Source organism: Crassostrea angulata, chromosome 1 (assembly GCF_025612915.1).
Source record: "Crassostrea angulata isolate pt1a10 chromosome 1, ASM2561291v2, whole genome shotgun sequence".
Lineage (NCBI taxonomy): Eukaryota > Metazoa > Mollusca > Bivalvia > Ostreida > Ostreidae > Magallana > Magallana angulata.
Window position 1 is genome coordinate 35,628,087 of NC_069111.1, and position 26,082 is coordinate 35,654,168.

Sequence of the window (26,082 nt, forward strand, 5' to 3'; positions counted from 1 at the left end):
TAATTTTAATATGTATTAAATCTTACAGTTTTGCTTGTTGTATCGTACAATTATGGCAATAAAAAAGCATTTTACAAATGAGTGCAGAGCAAGCAAGACATAAATCTTATATTATATTTATCTCTTCAGCTTACTCAAATCCTTATTCTCGAAGGAAATATTCTGCTTCATTTACTACGACATTTTCTATTCAAAATTATCATGCACTCTAATCAAATTCGGGAACACGTTACTGGCGATAAATATCATTTGGCATAAAAAAAAACCCGCTGTTTTATTTTCAGTTTTCATTCATTGGTGGGTTTATTTTATCCATCTAGGCACTGAGCCGAAAAACGTATTTGCATCTGCAGTAAAATGATTAGTTGATTAGTAAACAGATTGGTAATGATAAAACATCCTGCTAACAGAAATCCATACTCGTAGGTTGTTTTCTACTAAGTAGCGACTTCTTTAACAGAAACTGATTTTGTGTAATAGTCAAATTGTTTGCTTCATGACAAAATAAAAAAAGTAATTCAGTTAAATATCGTCATAACTCATAAGGACAGTTCTTTACATCAATTAAACACCCAATTCTAACTTAATTATACGCATCGGCTTATCTCTCATATTATTTTAGCTTAACTAAAAGGCAGAAAGTTGTCGTCGGCATTAATAACTAGAGGTACTGTGAGCAAGCTCACAAATGATACAACCCGCTAAGAAAAAAATTATAACTCAAATATTTTTATATAATTATGGTGGCATATTTCTGCCATCAACATAATTTTAGTGACCACAGCATATCACGTCAAGTCGAGATAACTATCTCGTCAAGTCATGATAACTTTCTTGTTTCTTAACAAACTCCGACTTCTATTTTTTTCTAGTCAACAAAACCTAAAATATGGTGGCATATCTCTGCCTCTTGTGTGCAAGTTATTTTTCTATCAAATATGTCGACATGCAAGATAAATATGTTGACATGCAAGATAATTATGTCGACATGCAACATAACTATGTTGACATGCAAGAAAATTGCAATTAGAAAAGAATTATACAAAATCTATAAAAATTTCAAATATCGCCCACCTGTGACATCCAAGATACTAGATGCTACCTTTTTATGTCGACATGCAACTTATTTATGTTAACATGCAAGATAAATATGGGGATATGCAACTTATTTATGTCAACATGCAACTTATTTATGTCAACATGCAACTTACTTAGGTTGACATGCGAGATAAATATGTTGACATGCAACTTAGTTATATAATATTTACATGCAAGTTTAATATGTTGACATGCAACTTATAAGTTGTATGTCAACATAACTTAGTTGCATGTCGACATAAATATGTTGCATGTCAACATATTTATCTTGCATGTTAACCTAACTAAGTTGCATGTCGACATAAATAAGTTGCTATTGACATAAAGAAGTTGCATGTTGACATCAATAGGTAGCGTATTTAGCATCTTGGATGTAACATGTTGGCGATATTTGAGATTTTTTATAACTCTTATTTGATTGCAGTTTTCTTGCATGTCAACATAGTTATGTTGCATGTTGACATAACCATCTTGCATGTCAACATATTTATCTTGCATGTCGACATAATTAGTAAAAAAAATAACTTGCACACAAGGGGCAGAGATATGCCACCATACTAAAATTATGTAGATGGCAGAAATATGCCACCATTTATAATAGAAAATGATGGATGCTAACTATTTAACCGTCCGTGTTCTATCGAAAAAAACTGCTCTATTTTTTTTAAATTATTAATGCTATATGAATATACAAACCAATTTCTATTCTTTAAATTCTATCTTATTTCAACTTTACTGTTTATGCATGCATACATTTGCATTCTTATGACAACAAACATGACTGAATTCAAACGATAATCCACATTTCAAACAGCCCTTATATGTTTTGAAGTTTTGGTATTATACCGAGTCCGATTTTTTTTCAACACAATTTTAAAAAAAAGAGAAAATGCATCGGAGCAGGCCATATTCAGAAGGACGGGGATGATAATCTAATAACTATTTTTATGTGACCTGACACGAGCAAGCTTTCTGTCATATTTTACCTTCTAATCTTTCCATTAATACAAGACATGACACAGACAGGAATTGAGGATTCTTATAAACAATGATCTTGAACTTGCCTAATGACCATGGGTTAAGGTCATGACACACCCTCAGGTCATAAGCAATCTTTGTGTGAAATAAGAACTTTTAATGTATCTACATAAAAAGATATAGAGCGGACAAAATTTTTGCACTTTTCCTGGCAGTAACCTTGACCTTGCCCGATGAGACACCCTCAGGTCATAAGCAATCTTTGTGTGAAGTAGGAATTTCCAATAATTCTCCATAAGAAAGATATGGACTGGACATGAATCCTGACAGACAGACGGACGGACAGACAGACAAGATGATTCCTTTAAAACCGCAATACATGTCACGAACACCTGAAATTCATGTACGAAATCTAAGAAAAAAGCGTCAATTTTCTGGACACTACTATATACAAAGGCATGAGGTTTAAAGAAAATAGCATACTTGATATCAATTCATATGTAAAACCAACAAACAATTTTCAATATCTACACAGAAAAAGCACCCATAAGACAATACAGACATACAGGGAATATCGGTGATCCTCTACAATTCTAACATATATCAAGAGATACCTATCAAAGAGAGGTTACTCTGAGAAGGAAATAGACAAATAGAAAAAAAAGTACTTGGTAAAACGGATTCGAAATGCAAACAACGGCAACCAATTGTCATTATAACCAAGTACAATCCACATTTTAAGAGTCTCAAAAAGTGCATTCTGAAATACTGGAATGACCATAAAAATAATGCGATATACAAAGAACAATTTAGCATTGAACCTATGATCGGCTACAGTAAAACGCCCTCACGAATATCGGCGAAATGATTTAATCACGCTTACGATAACGTAAAAATCAAACTTAGTAGATGAAGCTGGCAAAATCATAACTCTATTAAAAACCGCCAAAGAACTCTATGCATCCATAACAACAATACTATTGTACATGTATAACGTGTACTCATAATGTGGTCTAGAGTGTCGGGTCTTGATACATTTACAAGTTTGGTTGATTGATGTCGTCTTTTGCCAAAAATGAAAAGATGACCCTGCCAAATCAAAATGACATTAAGGTCAAAGGTCAAGGTCAATTAAAAAATAATAATTATACTGAATCTTTTGACTTACTTTTTTATAAAGAAGCACAGGGAAAACATTTCATCAATTTTATCGAAAAGAAAAATGTTTAAAAAAAAAATAAAGGCCCATGAGCCACATCGCTCACCTGAACAACAGTTTCTTGTATCATTCTATTTCGTAGCATATGCTATTCTATCTTCAACTTTGAACCCCACTTGGGGCCCCAGTTTTGGTCTGAGGGTCACGATGTTTACAATTTAGTCATTATACCGGGTATACACAAGCTTTGGTGTAAATATTGGCATTTCTGGTGCAGTGGTTTTTGAGAATGGGATTTTAAAACATTTTTCCTACGTATTTCTATGTTAAACTTTGAACCCCGCCTTGGCCCCCAGTTTTGGTCCGAAGGTCACGAGTTTTACAATTTTGAATCTTTACTACAGTACCCGCAACGTTATTTTTTACAAGATAAATGATAGGATAGGATTCACGCACGATAGGATAGAATTAACGCATGATAGAACAGTATACACGCACGAAAGGATAAGATTAACGCACGATAGAACAGTATAAACGCACGATATGATAGGATTGATACACGATAGGAAAGGATAAACGATGTTCATGATAAACGTATGATCGCTTTAAACGATATTTATATTATATAAGCAAGCTTTCGTGTAAATATTGGCATTTCTGGTGAAGTTGTAAAGATACCCAACCTATACTCACTGTTTCGCGATCATCTCCCTTTTAAAAAGAGTTACATGCTTTATTTTACCAATTTAGAATTCCCTTCCCATAAGGATGCTTTGTATTAAGTTTGTTAAATTTTGGCCTTTGGTTTTTTTGCCATTTTTTACCTAATGGTGGGCTTGCTGAATATCTTTATTTCTTCATTGTGCTTCCGGAATGCTTTTGTTATTTACTTACTCGATTACATTTTAAATATACATGTATGAACAGTTGAGCATTTTAAACAGCAGACGATGATGGCAACGTTTTAAAACTGTTAAAGTTTTTTTTAACTAATTGAGAATTAAAAGTGGGGCGTTAGAAATTTTGACCAGTATATATATACATGTATAATGCTGCTGCCTTTCGTCAGCAAGACTAGACCAAGAATTCCATCGACCGTTATATCGAATACCATCGCTGAGATTTTATTAATTTGATAAGGCAGTCTGCTTTTCCATAAAGCAAAAGTGCGTTCAAAACGTTTTGTTCACTCTCCGCAAGTGCCGGGCGTTTTTCATCTGTACTTATATTATGCACCCTCTTTAGATCGATGTCAATATGCACCCGCATCAATCAACGTTTTGACCGTATTCAATTTATCTCAGCTTCAACTAAAATACAAGACTCATATATTATGGTGCTTCATCCTAAATGTCCTTGCACCATGCGTTGATTTCTCTGGCGTAGACTACGGATTCGCCGCGCTTTGCCACCATATTTCTTCCCTGATGCATTTTATCTTTATTCCTTAGTAATGAACATTTCTTACCAATGTGTCCTTTCTTCTTGCAATAATAACAAGCCACCACATTATTTGTGTTTCTGACTGGCCACAGTGTTGTTCGTTTCCTTCTCAAGTTCTTATCTTGGACCCGATTTTCCAAGTTATTTAAGTGGATTTGTATCCTTGCCATTAATTCAACAGGCACTTTTGAGTATGATCGCACTCGCGCACTTTACCATTAATTATCGGTAAACCACATCGCATTTCTGTTTTATAATATGCATCTACATGTACTTCTACTGCAAGTCGGATTGCTTCATTTAAATTCCTAGGTCTATTCTGTCCGATGTGCAAGCGCATATCCGGATATATCAATGCATCAATGAATGAATCCTAACTTGGTGTCTTTCTTAATTCCGCTGATGCCGTATATTTGATAACCCAGGCACGTCAGTTTACGGATGGTCTGTTTTACCTCGGACAATGTCTCGGGCGTTCTTTGTTTTCTCTCGTTTAACTGCGCCCGGTAAAGTTCGGTCTGACAGGGTAAAGCAAAGCGCTCCTCAAACGCTTTTGACCAACTGTCTTAAGTTTGGAAAAAATTCTTGTTTGGAAACATTTCCCAGTACGCCCAGAGCTGTCCCTCTAAGTGACACAGCTAAATAAAGACCTTTCTCTTTACCTGACCAATTGTTTATGGTAGGCAAGTATCAAAATGGGACATCTAGTCCAACCAAGAATAAATTCCATCAAATGTCACTGGTTTGATTGCACAAAGAAACAAAGATATATTCTATACCGCTAGACAAAGATATATTCTACACCGTAAGACAAACGAGCGCAAGCGCGCGATTCGGGCATTGTGACTTCGGTTTGTGCGATCGGGAACCAGAGTCATGCAACTGTTGAAACAGTAGTATTGCTGAGAAAGGAGAAAAGCGGAAACTGTATTAAAGACAATGTACATGAAATAGTGCGACCAGCGAGAGCGCAACACGCTTATATAATGATGACCATCCAGTTATGTTTAGCGAGCACCGTCTAGGGCGAATGCTTCTTCCTCATTAGCAAACGTGTCAAATGATAGACAAAGGCATTTTGATAGCGGAGCACAAGCGCATAGTCTGGGGGCAGAAACTAAATACCTGATGGATAAAAATCAACGAGAGGAAATCGACCAAGACAGTAGAGGATTGACTAACTATCGATATATAATTCAGATATTAGATATGAAATAAGATTATTTTAAATGAGAATTAAATTGAGAGATGAATGTTTTTGTTTTGTTTAAATAACTCTTACAATGATAAACCTAAGGATGAACACGCCACATCAGCGAGCGAGTTTATTATTCAAAATATCACCACACACTTTTCTTCATTCTTCATAGTGAAACACTTTTAATCTACGTTCGTATTCACTCCTTCCTCGGCAGCCGAATCTGATTTTCTAACTTATCTTCAATGTTCAAATTTTGAGTTGGAGAACGGTTTGCCATTTAACAATGAAAATACTGACACAGCACTCAACTGGGTTAACCACTTTACACAGTTTGGTAACATTCCTTATTGGATTAAATTTGTGTGTTGTTTCTTTTTGGAAACTTTTAAAATCGTCAAAATCCCAACTTTTAAAGTACATGTATTGTTGCTTCCCCTTTTTCTTCATAAACACTGACAGTCTTATATTGATAAAATTGCTAAATCTGATTGATTTAAACCTTTTGTTCACTGATATTGTACCGCCATTTTTCAAAACGATGCCTGCGTGTGTGATGGTGCGGTACTTTTTTTTTCTTTCTTTAGAGACATCATCAAAATATGTAGAGGGCTTCTTAGGTTATACGTATTGTGCCCAAATCCAATGTTATTGTATAACAATAAAAAGTTCAATTCAAAGCAAAAGACTTCCTTGAAATCCAAGTTAACGGTTTTCAAATATCTTGTAAGAGAACGTTCTCTTGCATCCTACAGTTAAAACATTGCCTATGCGCAAAACATAAAGTTGTTTGGATTATGCTGCTTACTATTATTATTTTAAAGAAATCACAATACCGGTATTATGCAAGATAAATCGTATACTGTAGAGGTGGAAAACATTACGGTGTTTTTAATTTCACTATGTTTACGTTTGGACTATTTTCCGTGAATTTAACAACATCGTAAACATTTTGAGAGTTGAGTTAAAAAATGATGCCTATAAACAGCTTGTTAGTCCCCTACCGGTTTTCACCGGAGGGGACTATAGCTTTCCTCTGCGTCCGTCAGTCCGTCCGTCCGTCCGTCCGTCTGTCTGTCTGTCCCACTTCAGTTTTCCACACTTTTTTTCTTTGTGCGTTTGAGGAATAATATGAAATTTGCTGAACAGCTTCAAAATGTCAAACTACAGATCAAGTTTACACTTTTGTAGCGTCTGGTTGACATATTTTCGAGAAAATAAATTTTTTATATTCCAATTTTTTAATGTTCGGGTTCGATATTCTGCATAACAGTGCATTGTTTTCACAATTTCCACAAACCGGTAGGGGACGTGTATTGCTAATGCAAAACTCTCAGAATGCTTGTTTTATTAGTCTTGTTCCGTAGCAGTTAGACGACAGACTGTTTTGTTTAATTCTTTCACTTGAATAGATTTCATTTTTTAATTGGCACAATGTAAATGATTTATAATTGATCTCAGTATTTGGTCTGCAAAAAGCAGAAAGAAGATATAAACAATATATAGCAATTTATTCTGAAATCTGTTCACCGAAAGACGACAAGTATCGTGAATTTTCCGTGAAGTTAAAACCACCGCGTAAGGTAACAACTGGGCAAACTGAAATTTTAGACCCGTGGAATTTAAGACGTTTACAGTATTAATTTTGGGCGATTATGACAAATCGGCTGATAGACGACAAACCGTATACGGGTTACATAAAACATCAACCGACTATCGGTTGGTATAGCTGCGACCAGCCGACGACGTCACGCTACATACATGTACATTTTTGTTAATAAATTCATGCAATGCCCACGTGGTAACTGGTGAATATTCAGCAATATACAAATATTTAATGCTTGAGCAGTCAATAGACCAGAACTTTTTTCCTAAGGTGCAGGCAATAGATCATACAGAGCTGTTTCCTGCACCAAGGGAAAACATTCTGGTCTATTGACTGTTCGGCATTAAATAATTGTTTTATTACCTAATTCCTTTTTCTAGTTAGTTTTCAGGGTTTAAAATTTGCATATTAGATGGTTTTAACATACCCGCGTTCCAAAGTATGTCGTCGGTCCAATAGATCGCAGTGTATTGACTGGCGGCCTTATAAATCACAGTCTATTAACCGGAAGTTCAAAATAGACGCAAATATTTGATTTGTAATAAAACAACGAAACCCCTTTGATTAGGTAATAATAAAAATTATTGCTAACTTGTGTAATTTAATCGGCCGACTGTAAAAAGTAAACTGTTGCTCGATGATCGCGCGACGATTCACTGAATAAGTAATAAGTATTCAAACTACTGAAGATATCGGTGTTCTTTAAAATTCATGTGACTGCTCCGCGTCGTCCGATACCAGCGTCGGGCGATCATGTTTCTTCAGCCGACGATACGAGGAAAATTTGTTCGCCCGACTATCGGCTAAAGTGTGACCTAGGCATAACTGGTACATGTAATCGGCGTATTGTAAGAAGCAGTTGATCAACTGCAAGAAAAATACGAGGAACGATTTAAAACGAAATAACAAGCAATTATTAAATGTATAGAAAAATTATAGTCTTTTGATAATCAATGTCTTATATAAATTAGCCATTTGATTGAAGGTTATATGAAACGATATTCTTTGCATATTAAGTGCCTATTTTATAAGCCTGGCACCGTTTTTGGTATGTAATGCAAAGTACTGCCACCATATTCGATCCAAATGAATTGATAAGGAAGAAGAACATCTATTTGAGCGGCTTATTTTCCTTGCGTGTGCCGTCAGTAGGACCCAGTCGCCGTATAAAGCTATGTTATGTCTACAAATATTTATGTCATTTCTCTGTTGATTAAAAAAAAAACCCGCCACTTTTTGTAAAGATCTCATATGATTATACAATATCAGTATGCCTTCTGTCAGTTTGTCACTATATATTCAATACTCATCTATTTTTGCATAGTATCAAAGGATTTATAGAGCGTAAGCATACTATGCCGAAATAGAGCACAGCCAATGTTTTTAACGAAAATCTTTCAAGCGCCTACAGCGGGATACGAACTCACGACGCTAAAAAATCATACCAGCTTGAAGCCCAACGCGTTAATTACCGCTACACTAAATTAACCGTTATTTATACTCACGGTATTTATATATATATAACGTAGATATATACGACTGGCATCAAGCAGTTAAAATTATTCATTTTTCCAAAAACACTTCATTATTGAGAATAATTTTAAAGTTAAAGTTTCTTAAAAACTTTTGAACATATTGATTGAACATTTTACAAATAAATTCTACATGAGAATAACAAAAACGCTTTTTTAAATGACGCTTGATAAAGAATGTACAAGAAAAAAAAATCAATGAGATTTCGTCTGCTAAACATTTCGAGTTTTCTCGGTAAGGTCAAACTTCTTTCATTTCATGAAAAGAACATTAAACCTTTGTTGACTTTTTATTGTACAACAACTTGTTGATTAAATAAACAATCAATTCAATTGATTAAGTTGAAAAAAAAACCAAACACTTGCTTTTCCGGTGATTATTTTTAGGGACTTGCCAACACTCGAACGTCACAGCTACTAGCAAAGCACGTCTGTATATTCAACAGTCGGCATAATAATAACAATAGTGTTGTGTTGTGCATGTACTATGCCTAAATAGTAGTCAGGGTTTGATACATAGTGCACGAGCCGAAGGCGAGTGCCCTATGTATCAAACCCTGACTACTATTTAGGCATAGTACATGCACAACACAACACTATTATATAATTCAATTGCGAATGCATAATTTATTTTTAGAATTTAAATTGTATGTGTCTGAGAGCTGTTTTACAAGAATGTTTGAAAAGAAGAAAACACACAGCGAAAAAAAAAATTAGAATTCAAACTAAAGATAAAGCAACACAGAAACATTTAATCCATATCTACTATTATAATAATTTAACACATATGTTCTGCCAGTCGCCATTATATTCCTTATCTCTACATTTTTTTCATAAGCATATATTTTTCGATCAAAAGCCTTTCTGTTAAGACATTTTTTTAATCATGAACATTAAGAGTTGAGTTACGTTTAAAGCTGTTTGTGAATTACATGTAGTTATGACCTTTTCCCCTCCATTTTGATATAAATGTACATTTTCCCTTTTTATGTATAAATAAGTTGTACATTGGATTGCAAGTTTTACAATTATTGTTTAACAGAAGGATATGATGAGGAACAACTAGTCCATATTATAGTATGCTAAGTGTAAATTTTGTGTATGCAGTCTGGTCTTAACTGCAATTCTTACACTTGCGTGCTTTCTAAAATTTGTCTTTTGATTCATGTGTTTAAATTTCTCAAAACTTATAAATGTTCCATCTATAATGAGTAAATCACGATCAAAATAAATCCTTTGTTGACAAAGTTCTTTTAAAGAAATATTGATTTATTTTTTACTATGATTTTTGGATTGTACAATATAAATTTATGTTGATATATAATCTTGGGTTAAATCAATGAAGTTTGTTCATCTCTTTGTGGTCAGCGGAGGAACACCTTTTTCCAAAAATAATTTTTAATAATCGACTGTATCAAAAATCGGTACCTTTATATTTCTGAAATATTAATTGATTCTAAAAGCTTTTGTCGGCCACAATAAGTCTTTCCAACTCAGTGGTATCTATTATTTCAAGTTCACTGGGATATATCGAGGCGACGTAAGTATGGAAATAACAATTGTTAATTGAAAATACGTCGTCAATATACCTGAATGTTGAGATGAAGGCCCCAAATTTATTTTTTCACGTACAAGTTTTTGAATAAATAAGAATATAAAAATAGGTCTGCTAACAATGGGGCACAATTTGAACCCATTGGAATTCCAACAGATTGTTGGAAGACTTGATTTTCAAAATCTACATAGATGTCGTCTATCAGAAACTCAAGCATCTTTTAATGTCAACTTCAGAGTACTTGTGTTTGCAATCAGACTGGTTTTTAACAAAATAATTCTTTATATTCCAATAACAAGGTAAACATTTTTTACGACCTCCATTTTTTGAAGTAACAACTGTCGATGATATCAAAAAGCCTTGATTTTTTATTTGTCGTGGGGAATTGTTGTATAAAACGTTGAAAAATCGTACGTTTTGATGTTATTGATTTGGTAAGACTTTGTGACCTCAAAGTTTCTTATTCTTTAGAGTTTTTTAGTATCCACATCTGATCACACCACTTCTGGAGTATATTGTTGTACAGTACTCATGAAGTTTCTCCTTCACTACTGTAAGAATTTAAGTAAGGAGTAAAGAGAGAGGTTTGGTAGAACATTTACTGGAACCTGCTATATATCTCTGTTTGTAAGGACTTTTGTAAAACTTTGGAATCCAGTGCAGATAACATAAATCAAATTCATTTTGTTTAATGGGGATATTAACGACATCCATAACCGATTTATGATTTTGAAGTATTTCCTGCTTGGAAAGACTGCTATGTTCTCTGAAAATGCAATTGATATTATGTGCGTTACAAAAACAATGTTGTTACTTGCCTTATCCGCAGGGACCAGTACATATTGATCGTGCAATCTATATCTAGTTTTTTTCTCACTTCTGCTTTATTAAAAACAGAAGGATATTTGGTAATGATAATTTACGTTAAAAGTTTGCTGGCGGAAGTCTAAAAATTACTTTATTATAGATTATTATTACTTAAATTCGTTTAGTCGTGTCCGTTTAATACGTTAGTTTTCTATAGAATTATATAGGAATTTTACTTAAACACGAATAAGAATACGTTTGAGTAGTAAATTCGCTCTATCCTTGTTCGTTATCTTTACATTTTTGCTGTATTTTCTTCTCTCTACAATCATTTGGCCGGAAAAGCTCGAACTTGTTTGAGAGCATCCAGAGGAATTGTAGATTTATTTTTTTAAATCGGTGGACGGGGTCATAATGGTGGTCGAACTTTTACATAGTAATATTAAGAGAAAAATCGTTTCAAAAACCATTTAGTCAGGAAAGCTTTAACTGGGTTGGAAGCATCCTTAGCAAGTGAAGAGTCGAGTACTTTTCAATATTCATTCCCAGGGGTAGAATAGGGCCACACTATTGGTAGATATTTTACATTGGAATATATAAAGAAAATCTTTAAAAATCATCTTAGAATCCTACAAACCAAAAAAGCTGTAACTTTGCTGGGAGCATCTTTAGGTAGTATCAATTTAAGCTTTGTTCTGAAATCTTTTCAGCGTGTAGAGTGGGGCCAGAAGGGGGTCGAATTTTTAATTAGGTATATGTAGAGAAAATTCTTTAAGAATAATCAGCTCTAAAAACCATTTGGCCAGAAAAGCTGAAACTTGTGTGAAAGAATTCTCAGGTAGTGTAGCTTCAAGTTTGCTCGAATATCATTCTCTGGGTTAGGTGAGGTCACAACGGGGAAAAAAAGTAATAGAAAAAATAAAAATCTTCTTCGCGAAAACTGAAACAATAATGCTAAGAGAAGCTCAATGTTCTTCTTACGAATATGTTGTGAAAATGTTGAAAGTCTTTGAAAATAATGAAGTCTACTACAATACATTGTCCAGATATTTTGAATTTGATGCTCTAAAAGACGGTCTAAAGCTTTTGTAGGTTATTGTTGATCAGATGAGAAACGTACCGATTTGTTATGTAAACAAAGCTCTGGTCATGTGTCTGTTTATATTTTGAATTAAGACGTAAAATGAATGTGACAAATTCTTGGAATTGTTTATCAGAATATTCTATCCTTGCTTTTTATTTACATATTCAAGATAAATTGTAATTGTATCATAGTCAGGTATATTTAAGACAAGTGCACTGAAAAATATAGTTCTTCTCATGATCAGCAGATACAACATTACAAATGTTTAAAAAAATCGATTCGTATTTAATACGTGTTTTCAAACAAAATTAATGTAAAATTAATTTTAAACAAGCACCTTTCTATAAGAAATATATATGCAAATCATTCACATTCCTACACTAGATGCCTCATCAGTCTTTTTCATAAAAATATGGGTCATTCCTTGATTGACATTTTTTTTTCACTAATGAATATTGCTTGTAATATTACACACAATTATTATTGTCCGTTAGATATCACACAAATTCTTTTCATTATATACCGTGAATGATTGTGTGTATGTGTGTTTTAATGACGGAATGGTTATGCAACACCTGCACCGTATTTCTGATCGCACGAGTGTATCCTCTGTATAATGATGAGTGCACAGTTTGCTAGTGTTGCAAAACTTGTGGCAGTACTAGTACTTGTTACGAACACTAACAACTATCTACGACAGTTCCCTATCAAGTTCTATAATTGTAAGTTTGGTTGAGCACAGTGAAAATTCGGTTTATTTAATAGTCGAATATCAGGGATATGGGGTAAACCATATCTATTCTTGTTGATGTTGAAAACAAATCAGCAGATATAGTAAATCAGCCTGAAAGAGAGCTGTTTATGGTGCATTGAACTAGTCTAAACAAAATCAAAGCACAAGCCTTGTTTACTAGCACAGAATTTTGAATTCTGTATCTTGCTTATATCCCTACACATTTTACTAAAACTTTATTTGATCATTAAAAATGCCTAACTAAAGCATTTGAAACGATAAAACTAGAAAAATCAATTTTGACCAAAATTGTTACCATGTTCTGGTAAGTCCTTCACCACATCCAGTATAACTGAGATTTTGATACAGAAGCTAAGAGTTTTAATCAAAGTACTGAAGTACCGTCAGGAGTTGATTTTATTGATTATTATCAATTTTAAAATCAACGATATGTTATGCAATTTTTTATAATTTGAATTCTCGAACTTTTCCGCCAAGAATTTCGAGAAAGCCCCATATGAATCATGTTGTGTAATATTTAAAGATATAATTAATTCCATCAAACTGTGTATCAGTAATCGAAATGTTTCTGAAAATTGTACACGTCTGGATCAAGCAATATTGAACTCTAGTCTCGTTCAGCCAGACGCTCGGCTGTCTCCGTTAATCTCCGACTACCAAGACAGACTCTCTGCTTGTCGGAGATTTACGGATACAACCGAGCGTCCGGTTGAACGAAACTATATTGAACTCAAGAGTAGGAATACATACAACTACAAAAACAATTGAATTGTTCGTACTAAATAAAATTTGACTATTTCCAAGGTATTTATAGATACTTTTCGTTTGAAAAACAATAGTACAGCATACAGTACACCGAATTTATCTATTGTTTTTAAGATCTACGTCTTGTCAGCGGTGATGATTTGTGCTTAGGTCCAAACACTGTTTCACTTTCGGTTTGCCAGAGTAACTGCATAGGAGAGTTGATTAAAAATCAACTCCCAAAAATTGCTCCAATTTAGTTTCACTCGTGATTGATGAAATACATTCTTATAAAACTTTTTGATTACCAACCAATGCAAACCTTTTTGTTTTGGGTTTACTTTTTCAAACCTGGCATCTTCGCTAAAAAGATTTTAACCACGAGGGTGCCACTATTTAATTGCGCCATCTGCATATTGGGCATTTTGTATTCTTCTTTATCTAAAATTATTTAAGATTTTGATATCTTTTCATTTCTTATGAATATTTGTATACTGCATATCCGGTAATTTTCTCGAAGCTCAAATTTTTGCTTTTTTGCGATTTCTTTTAAATCGCAAAATTTTGAATGCGCAGAATTATATCTTGTATTATTTTCTATAAGAAACTCTTAAAATCGCAAAAATAAAGGGACGTATAATGAAAACTTATACATATTTTCTCAATATGTATAAATTTTGTGACACGCGGCAGAAAAAAACCCTGATAGAAAGAGGTATTAATTCTATAACTGGTACATTTATTATCGTGCCGTATTTCTTGATCTATTTGATAGGACGTTAAAAGGCGTGTACAGTAATAGTAAATGCCAAAGGAATTAAACTGCATACTGTAACATTTAATCTTACACGTATGAATCAAATGTTTCTATTTCAAAAGTTTTAGTTCAAGATTTTACTTATTTATGATTATTTCGTAATATTTCTTTTAAACTTTCAAGACAGTACGTGATATTATCTTGATATCACTATGTTTAAAGCTAATAAATGCTATCATTAACTACAGTTATAATATATTTTACTGTACTAGGTAATATATATGACCTGAAAACAAAGACACATTCATCCATACATGAACAAAATTAAAACTAGATGCTGTCATTAGACAGTAATACCCGCACCATGTGTTTGCCCCTTAATATCACTGTTTTGTACCAGTTTAATTAAAAATGAAGGCTACATGCAAGCTCCGGTAATACAATTAAAATTTATAATTTTCATAACTGAAGGATGAGATCCCTTCCCATATGATAATACACATCGTGACATGAGCAGCACTTTATGTGCAATTTGGGGTAGAACTGTTTGCAGTGAATTTTCAGTTAATCAATAATCTTATCATTTCATGTCATAGAAAGTATAATGGTCTATATAATTATTACAAACACAATTAAAAATTAAATTATGCCCCCTCCCCGTGGCGGTTGCGGGTTTTAGATTTGCTTCTGTGTGCCTAAGTGAACATAATCGTGTGCACAGATTTAGAGAAGGGGTGGGAGTGAGGGGTCCAGGCCCCCCCCCCATGAAAATTCATTTATATCAATAGTAAAATTACCAAAAATACACCTTGGACCCCAATGCTCTTACAGACATGTAAACGCTCTAACCCATTGCGCTTCAATGTAAGGTAACTTTATTTGGGAGGTAAATATTTAATCAATATTTAATATAGTTTATTGTTTATCGCAATAGGAAGTATACATCACAATATGCAGGTGTCCTGCACCACCTTAAAGCTGTTATTTACCTAATAAAATAGTGCAAGTGGATTTTAAGAATAGGTCATAAGAATATACATGCATGTTACAAATGGCTGATCTTTGTGTGAAGTTACGTACACAACACAGGTCTGCATGTCTCATTAGCGGGTACTAGTTTTACCCAGCTCTTCGATTAGATGGTTTCACGTGTATACATACATGGGTGTTGCTAAAACGCGGAACGGAAAACGGAACGGAAAGCGGAACGGAAGGGAAAATGGAAAATCTTATCTAATGTTATTTACCTCATAGATTTTTTAATCATGCTAAAACGATATACTTTATGTACCTTTTTAATTTTTTTTGAAAGATTAGCAATATAAGATTATTTATTCAAGAATATTTATTTCCTCAAAATTAACAGTACATGCATTGACCACTATATTCTGTCCCAAAATATCCTCGATTCACTTTTTACTGTATATTTATATATACCTCAGGGTTCAAGCGATTCTCTTTTAGAAGCATTAATCATTCTCATTATTCTTTCTTTAAAACGTCCTCTCTAGCTTATCAGCTGGTATAAATACACGGCTAAAAATAAAGAAGTCTACGGGGTTTTGCATTTCAACAGACCAGGATGATAGTGTTGAAAAAATGTGCAAGGTCTTCTGAGTGACTTCCAAATGGAGAAAAGATGTCAACATTTTCCATTATAAATCGTCCAAATGTGCTGCATGAATATTTTTGGATCGACTGACTATAGTCCCAATATATAATCGGAGAATCAAACCAGGCAACGTCTAGAGCTCTCTATTCGGATCATATGTATATAGCTGCTGGAATAAACAACTGCTTAGTAATGCAAACGTAAACAACATTGCATTGCTAAAAATACTAGTTTCACAAATTACTAGTTTCACAAATTACCGGGTATTTTAATGCTTACTGTATTTTAATTTTTGATGTCGTCAGTCCTACGGTTTTTTTTCTTCCATCTCAATGATACTGTATCGTCTGTATGATAAAAGATCGTCTAGAACACCGAAAATTCAATTTTGATGTAAGTATATACATGTACATCATATTTGAAATATAAAAATACTCAAAACACGCATAAAACGCTTTCACTAACTGCGTACGTTACGCTGATATGCTAGCAATACCATATAAGAAAAATAAGTAAAAAGTTATAGCTAATTGGCTCGTTTAATCATGTTAATGTTTCACAATTCGTATACTTTTGATTTTTCCGTTTCGTGCTCAACTAAAGCCGAATGAATACAATGCTATAATTGATAGACATTCATATGAATATCAATAAGATAGCAACATGTTGATAATCATTCATTAGATATAAATAAATGATACAAAGTAAATCGTTTCTGGCCAGTCTATACCTTTTTTAAGCGATAAACGTGATGATATTTTCCATTCCGTTCCGCTTTCCGTTCCGTGTTTTAGCAACACCCATACATACATGTCTGTGTTTTCCGTATGCAGAGAAGGATTAGTTAAGATTGGCTAAAGGAATTCATTATTGTGTTTTAATTGGATTATCATTATGATGTTGACCAATTTAGGTAAGCATAATACATGTAGTAGCAGTAGCTCAATATAATGAGATGCCAGCAGACATATATAAGTTCTACTTTCACTTTCTAAATGTGATCTCCCTTTGACAGCATACTGTATCATCACCTTTTAATATTTAAATAAGCTTATCATCGTTACCTATCCTATCGCATTTGTAAAGTTTCTCTCATTTTAGTTGCAAAAGTTATTTTTTTCATTTGTCAGACTGCACTATTGAGTTGACCCCATATTGACCCTGTATAAACAATTTCTTATTAAATAAGTGTATTACATGTAAGTTAGTGTAGACACTTATCATTTTTATATGAGTTAGAATAGGAAGGAAGGAGTATTTCTTTCTTAATGTATTGCCAATAACTTGGACAAAGAAAGATACATTTTACATGTATGTTTAAATAGTGAAATACATACTATTTTAAATATTACTGTTAAATTCATTAATGACTGCTTTGAACACAGATGTCAATTAGTCTAAGGAAATGTTAAACTGATCTATATAGATGAGTAAAAATATATATTCTGTACATGCAATTATTGTAAACATACAATAATGTTCTTATATATCCATTGGGCCTTTGCCAATTATTGTAATTGTGTTTGTGCCAATAAAATATTTGTATTTGTATTTGTATTATAATGCATCAAATACAATGTAGGTCATGACCTTATGGGACTGTTCTGACCCCACGAAACAGGAAAATCCAAATTTCTTCTAATGTCATTATGATGCATCAAATGGTGTAAAGTACATTAATGACCCCCAGGTGTTGTCTTTAACCCCCCCCCCCCCCCCGCCTTTATGAAATAGGAAATGATATGATACACTGTATATTTTTTTAAATTCTGAGATCTGAGATCCTCATCCCTAAACCATAAAATTTATTTTTGCTCTTTGTGTCATTGCGCGTAAAAATTGTATGTAGATTATGCCCCCTTGGAGACACCCTGACATTTCAGAACTAGAAATAATAATGTATTTTATTTTATTCATATGTTATACAGTAGTGTTTGATCCATGTGGGCAATTCCTAGCCTAATGATGTCACTGCTTTGTTTTGGAGACTTTACAATTGCCCCAAATAGGCCAATACACATGGCAGTGATGCATATAACATTTTGTTTATAAATCTTAAAAATTGAATTAAGCAATTTCCAAAATGTTAATGTGAATCACGAGAGAAAAAGCAATCAAGAAATGATTTAAAATTTGCTACTGTACACAAATAAGAATGTTTTAAGAAGACTGAATCTTTATAACCAGGTTAGATGGGGTGGGGGTGGGGGGGGGGGGTGAATATGGAGTATAAACATTGATAAATTTGAATCATTTTATTTAATTGTTATTAATTTTAACTTGTCGATGAATACTACTTATTGATCCCAAGGTAGAAATATGACCTCTGATCATATCTCAATAGATCATTTGTACATTATGCAAGGTGAAATGTAATTTTTTTAAGAATAACATTTTCTACCAGCTTATAAAAGGTTTTAGACACCAATATTATATTTTGATTTTAATAGATCATTCGACAAGGGAGGGGGGGGGGACAGTTTTTATTTGAGTTTGTTTGGGGGTGGGGGTTCCAAGTCATATATTTGACAATTTTTTAGTGTAATTTAAAATAAGACTAAGCCATACTACAGTCATGAACATGAATAGTATAGAACAAAACACAAACTAATACATGTACATGTATATATACATAGGAAGTATTACAAAACAGATGATTGATCTATATCTGGGTTCTTAAATTGAATCATATATCATGTATAGATTATAATATTATTGTTTCTTTGTTCAAGGCATTTAAGATGGTATGTAGGTCATGATCCCAAGTGCTCTTCCTGAAATTATCAAATATCATAAAAACCATTGAGATCCCCACCTTAATCCAAAGATATTATTCCTCCTTAGGTCATGCAGGCGCATCAGATCATTATGGCATGTAAGTCATGACCCTAAGGGGTCATCCTGACCCCCTTAGAATCAGAAATTGTCAATTATCTTTAAATTATTGATGTTTGATGATCCTATCTCTATTTAATCTTAAAAGTTTATTATTAAGTCTCCCAAATGAAATTTGGAGACTTATTGTTTTTGTACGGTTCTTAATACATGTATTATTATTCTTCATCTTCTTTTTCTTCTTTCCCACTCTGAACTTGTTTCTCAGAGATGGCTGAACAGAATTGTACAAAACTCTAGGATATGATAGGCCTGCACATGTAGATGTGCACCCTGGTTTGATTTTTCTCATTTTGGGTTAGACAACCACTTTTCGGGGTAGGGGGAGGGGGGTGTCAAAAGGGTGTGGGGTCTAACATTGAACCTTGTAGGAAGAATCGTAGACTCTATTGTAAATGGTAACTTGAAAACGGACAAAGATAATAATATAGGGTTTTCATAATCATATATTGGCTGTTACTGGCAATATATAGGGTTTATTAGATCTGACCCCTGGGGTCATCCCAACCCCCCCCCCCCCCCCAGGAATTTGAAATTACCATATATCTCAGAAACTGTTATAATCATAAAAAGGTATGTACCGGTAGGTAATGGGCCTCAGGGTTAAATTTAATTTTTCAAAACCGTAATGCACATCTATGGAACAGTTCCTATCATATCCCAAGATATGATGTGTCTATCCATTAAATCATAAAAGGAGTTCTAGGATCTATGTTTTTTTGAAGTGATAAACGTCAAGTTTCTGCTACTTTTTGACTCCCTGGATGAAATTTAAATTTTTAAAACCTTACTGCACATCTATAGAACAGTCCCTATCATATCCCAAGATATGATTGTCTATCCATTAAATCATAAGAGGAGCTCTTGGATCTATGGTTTTTTTTAGTGATAAACGTCAATTTCTGCTACTATTTGACTCCCTTGATGAAATTTAAATTTTTAAAACCTTATTGCACATCTATAGGACAGCCCCAATTATATCCCAAGAGATGACATAGGTACTCCAAAAGTTGTAAGAGGAGTTCTGGGAACCATATTGTTTTTGCAAAAAAACATCATTTTTTGTTGCCCACTAATCCCCTTAATAAAAAAAAATTCTGGAACCTGATCACGCCTCAATATGACACCTCCAATCATATTCTAGAAGATCATTTGGCTACTGCCAAAAAAAGACGTTTTTGAAACCAGTTTTTTTGTAAAAAAAAAACACGTCATTTTTCAGCCATTAAATGACCCCAGGACAAAATTGAAAATTCCGAAACCTTATTGCGCATCTATAGGATACCCTAAAACACATTCCAAACGATGATTTGTCTACTGTTGAAAATGTAGGAGGGGTTCGAGGAAGAAGGTTTTTTGTGAAAAAACGTCATTTTTAACCAATTATTTGACCCCCAGGACTACCAGAGAATTTTTGAAACCTTTTTACAAAACAACATGATCCCCCAAATTAAACTCCAAGAGTTCAGTTTGCTGGTATATAAGATGTAAGAGCAGTTTGAGAAAGTAAAACGTGACAGACGGACGGACGGACGGAACAGGGTAACAACAATATACTCGAACTTTCTTTAAAAAGTGCGGGTATAATTAATCCGATACTGTCTAATTATATTTTCTAATGCAAGGTTTACATTTATTAGTGGGCCTTTGGGACATCATTAAAACACAAAATCAGAAACGGTACGCGGGGGGATTTTTCATTAGATGCTGAGTTTTTGTGCTGATTTCTCAGTAATACTTATGCCAAAAAATAAGTAGTTCAACATTGTTTGATACCAAGCTTTGTAATAATCAACGTAATACTCACCGATGGTAAAACATTCTTTAAGAAAGGACAAAGCGAATATATACGCATAGATTGTCACTTGAATGTGCATCTTCATGGTCTAAGAAGGGGAAGAAAAACCAAATCTTTTTGTCCAGAACGTCAGTCGTTTAACACGATTGAGTTAAATGGGTTTTCCGGATAAAGTTTAGCATGGTAGTTGAAGTGATGTGCTTCAAGTTGTATTATTTTAAGTACCTTTCATAGAAATATTAGATGACATATTTAATAGGGAAAACACAAATGATAACTACTTAAGATCCACATTTAGATTTTGTTGTTTACTTTCTCTTTGTTATTAACATGATAAAAGTATGCAATGTTTGGTAGTGTGTGACTGTTGCTTTTTTTCGGAATACTCATACATTCTGAAAACTTGAACACTAAATTTTTTTAGACAAAACATCGCCACGTATTTTTTAGTTTTTTATCAGATTGATCTTTTCAGGAAGCAATTCAATGTCTTTATCACCCTTTTTATATCATTAATTTTCTTTAAATGTCAGTCGATTCATTTTCGAACTGTTTTACATTAGATATAGTTTAAAAATTTGTATGATCAAGCTTATCATTTTTATTAACAAATTCAAACAAATGGAGGGTTCTCATAATGATAGCTAAAATATTCGTAAACTTATCGTTATCAAAAAAAATATTTATGTTTAATAATCCTGTTATACGCGTTTATCGATCGTACATTAAATTTATTTATCTCAATATGTCCGATGATGTTAGGATTTTAGTTTCGCTATAAAACCTGTAATGTCTTTCAGTATTTTATGACTCATATAATAAACGAAAGCTACTGACAAACAAGTTGATAAAACAGGACTATCAACAGTCTCGTTTGAAGCCATCAATTTGTAAGTTTTATGGTCGATACAACGACCATGTCGGCAAAAACAATCTTTTACTGGGTCGCAAGCTGTCTGACGGTTTTTATAGTAATTGCTAGACCTTAATTAGTCATACAATTGTCTACGGACTTTACCTTTTTTTTTCGAATACGACAAAGAGCACACTGTAGGTGTGACCAGTCAGCAGAAGATGCTCACTCCTCCTAGGCACCTGAACCCACCTCTATCTTTTTTTAGGGCCGGTTAGCTCTGCCTTTAATTTTTATTTCGTTTTATAGATTTTTGAGATGATTGACAGATTGTTATTGTCATTATTCATCAAGATAGACGAATAGCGTTTTTTCTGGTTTCCAGGCCGATCCCTACAAGTAGCAATCAAGAGAGATGGGTTTTAGTGTCAATGATACTGTTTCTTGCTCAAAATGTTATAAAAATCCAAACCTATGCTTGCTTATCATCAATATTTTCTAATTATAATCACTTACTGGTAGTTTCCTGCGCGTCTGGCAATTTAGGAAGCAGTAAAAGCTTGAGTTGTTGAGATGTGAGAGGTTGTGACTGTTAATGTGTACAGATACCTCTACTTGTGCATGTACATGTAGGTGAATCCCCTTAAACATTGTGTATTACGTCATAATTTCCCGAATCTCTATCGTTTCTTCATGTTTAAAAAAAAGTGTAGCGCGGCATCTACGCGTGGTTACTTAAGAATTAATCACGAAATGCTTATTTTGTTATGTCGTCGGGCCTGTGCAAAGAAATTAAAAACTGCCCTAACGCGAAGAAATAAATTAAATTAGCAATGGCAATTGTTTCTATGTGTATATACACTCAACAAAACTTCTAAGTGTTCACTCTAATGATTAGAAAACATTTGAAATGACGAGAAAAAAATTAAGTGAAATTTTCGGCATTTCGTAACTGATATGTCTTCTCTTCAGTAGCACAGATAAAATAAAACAACACCGATTGAAATAATTTACCCCTGACGAAACGTCAAAACATATAATTGGTATTTTTCTGCGCAAGCTTAATATTATAGGCATTATTTTGTGATTGATTTTAGTCTTTGGTGATAGTTTAAAAAAAAACCACATAACATGGCCAAAATGATCACGACATACACAGCCAGATCTGTTTAAATATTGGTGTTTTGACCTCGACATTGTTTTAAATAGTAAGCAACCCGAGGGAAACGTTATTTTGATATACGTTTTTCTATTTCATAACCGTAATATCAGTTTAATCGGCAACTTAAAGTAATCCAAAAGCTCTGAGCAAAATTCAACTAAACCGGAAGTGTTAGTGATATTTGGCAAAGGTAAACATCTCAGGTCGTAACCTGAGGTCAAGATCAATGAATCGTTTTAACAATAAGAAAGCTAGTGGAAATCAGTCACCCTGATGACAAAACCAATGAATATGCTAATCTCATATATGAATATATTATACTGGGTGAACACTTAGAAGTTTTGTTGAGTGTATATGTAAAGCCATTATTTTAAAAATCACAGGTTACGCGTACAGGTAACATAGATCTCAACCACATATTTAACCTTCCCTTTAGTTGTACCTGTAAGTATTTTACTACTGGTACATGTACACGTACCTTTACAAGTAGAAAATATCAACCTCTCTGTTATTTATATGGTAAGTTAGTATCATTATATCCTAGCCAAACTTTTGCCATAGATTATAAACGATATTCAAAAAGTCCTAATGAAAACTACGTGTTTTACGTGAAATATTAGTTTATAACCCACCTGAACACGGATACTTTATGTCGGTAGGCGAAACGATTTTTAAGTCCACGAGAAACCTGGTTCGGGAGGGTTGAAATATTGTACGATAATTAAAAATACTAATCAAATGAAATCAAGCCTTGATCTGAGAAATAGTACGAGTTTCCTTGCATTGAAATTGATTGTCTAAAGATATCTTTTACAAAACTTTTTATTGACGTACACATTTTCTGGGTGTTTCTTGTTCATACGCTCCGACCCTCTTGGATTGCCTAGCTCCGTTGTGAGTACATACACACATTACAAGCATTCATGTGGCCATTTGGCTAGTATACATTAAGATATAAAACATTTGATTACCATTAATATGTTCCTTAATTATTGATTATTTACAAAATTGTGTGAATCATAGCTGTCACTGATTTCAACTGTGTAAGTCATCAATTGGCTTTAACATTTCTTTTTACCCTTAATATATAAGCTTTTTTGAAATAAAGGTCGTGATTTCATTAGCTAAAAATGCATTTTTATGAAAAGTACAAGAAATGCGTATAAATTAAAGATATATTAAGCGGACAAATATATTTTAAAATAAATTTTCGTGGTATGGTATTTTCATGGCTTTATGCAAAATATGAATTTCAGAAGTTTCGTGGAGTTTAAGTTGTTTGCATCTATTATGTATATTTGAAAAAAAATCCGACAAATAAAGAGCACCGCATATCGCTTTTATGAGGATGTGAAATACGCAACTTATCACGAACGACCACAAACGGAAATACATACTTTGTGTCATTGGTTGTTTCCTTGTAAACGTATACAAGCTACAAACCTTGCATTTGGAAGTCTAACTTGATACATCAATTATAAATGTAGCAACTTACGCAGTATGATAAAAATGTAATCAATCGAACCCCTCATGTATATATCTACATGTATGTGGCGATACACGTAAGCATATCTAAAGATCCTTTTTTAATTAGATTTATGATCTAATTCTACAGTCGTCTAATTTGAAACATATAAAATTTAAAATTTTTATATGCAGGACGCATTTAAATGATTTCCTATCTGCACCCTATTTGGTTATTGGACTCCTGGTATAAATGTGTACAGGATCCAGTGTCCTTGAAATTTGATGAAACTTTTGAACCATCGTTTGACTTGTAGTAAAAACAACTACATGCCCCTAATCCAAACCAGCATACCTATATGTCATCATTTATTTATCATTGCTGGAAAAAGTAGTCATGTATCATTTTTTTTTCTTCTTTTCAAAAAGGAGATTGTTTATGCCGCTCCGATCTTTCCTTCCCACTCTGATAAACTGATAAACAAACATGCGTTGTGCCTCCAATCTGATTAAAAAAATGTGGTCTCTGGTGTAAAAAAGTGTAGGTTAACCGTTGTTTTGCTCTCTGATCACTTTGAATTTGTTTTACATACCTCTGTCATAGATAAACTTAAACACACGGCTTTGTTTCTAATGTTACTGTAGTCTTTTCAGTTAGTATATCGACTTCACACTTCATTCTAAAGTCATAATCATCGTTGTTTGAAATCATTGAAATGTGTTCAATAAAAATTTCCTTTCCAAGTGTTTACAATATATATATATAATTATTTTAAGACATGACAACAGCTTTCTGTTTATTATTTATTCATGTATCATATTTCAAAAGTACAAGAGGAAAATACTTTTAATGTACTTGTAGTATATAACGAACTTTAAAACTGTTATTCATAAAACTATGTACATTTATAGAACCATCGATGACATAGAAATGTATATTTGACAATACCGGTTTACGAGTGCTTATGCAATATAGTCTTAAAATTAAAGAAGAGTTAAAGCATTAAAAAGACACAAACAATACCTAGATACAATGAAAGTAAGACAAAATAATGTGTATTGTTAATCTGATTGTAGCATTTTACATTTCCCAAAATGTATCTAAATAGAGTCTCTAAAAAAGTATTTTTAAACCTTTTTATACTTGGAATAGATATACATCCACATATTTAAAGAAATAGGAAAAGAAAGTTTTTGTTCAATAATAGTGTTTCAAGGCCTAGCAGAATTAAGAACAATGTACGTTCAATGAGATTCTGATCAACAGTTTAAGATCAGACTGTATTTTGCAATTGCTTTTAAACGGGCATGGTCACGGTTTTGGCAACAATGTATTTTTTCCGATTTTGATATTTACAATATTTCAGTAGGGCATTTCTAAAAAAAACAACCAACATTTGAGTGTTAATCGTTGAGTTAAAAGCAAAATACAGATACGTGCTTATTCATTTACGACTGACATTCAAATTTTGGTTCATCGTAAGAAAAAAATAGTTAAACATTGTAAACAATTTCGCCAAATTCGTGACCATGCCCCTTTAAATAAGACTTGTGAAAATCATAAACGTCAGAAATATTATACA

General features: G+C 33.2%; 1 protein-coding gene across 1 annotated transcript in view; it reads right to left on the bottom strand.

The window, feature by feature from the left end:
• LOC128187909 (MAM and LDL-receptor class A domain-containing protein 1-like) overlaps positions 1 to 21,159 on the bottom strand; it is a 97,826-nt gene extending 76,667 nt beyond the window's left edge. Inside the window, exon 1 of the mRNA XM_052858601.1 lies at positions 21,030 to 21,159. Coding sequence (XP_052714561.1) covers positions 21,030 to 21,105 — 76 coding nt within the window. The 5' untranslated portion in view covers positions 21,106 to 21,159. The remainder of the gene's footprint in view (positions 1 to 21,029) is intronic.
• Positions 21,160 to 26,082: the final 4,923 nt, after the last annotated feature.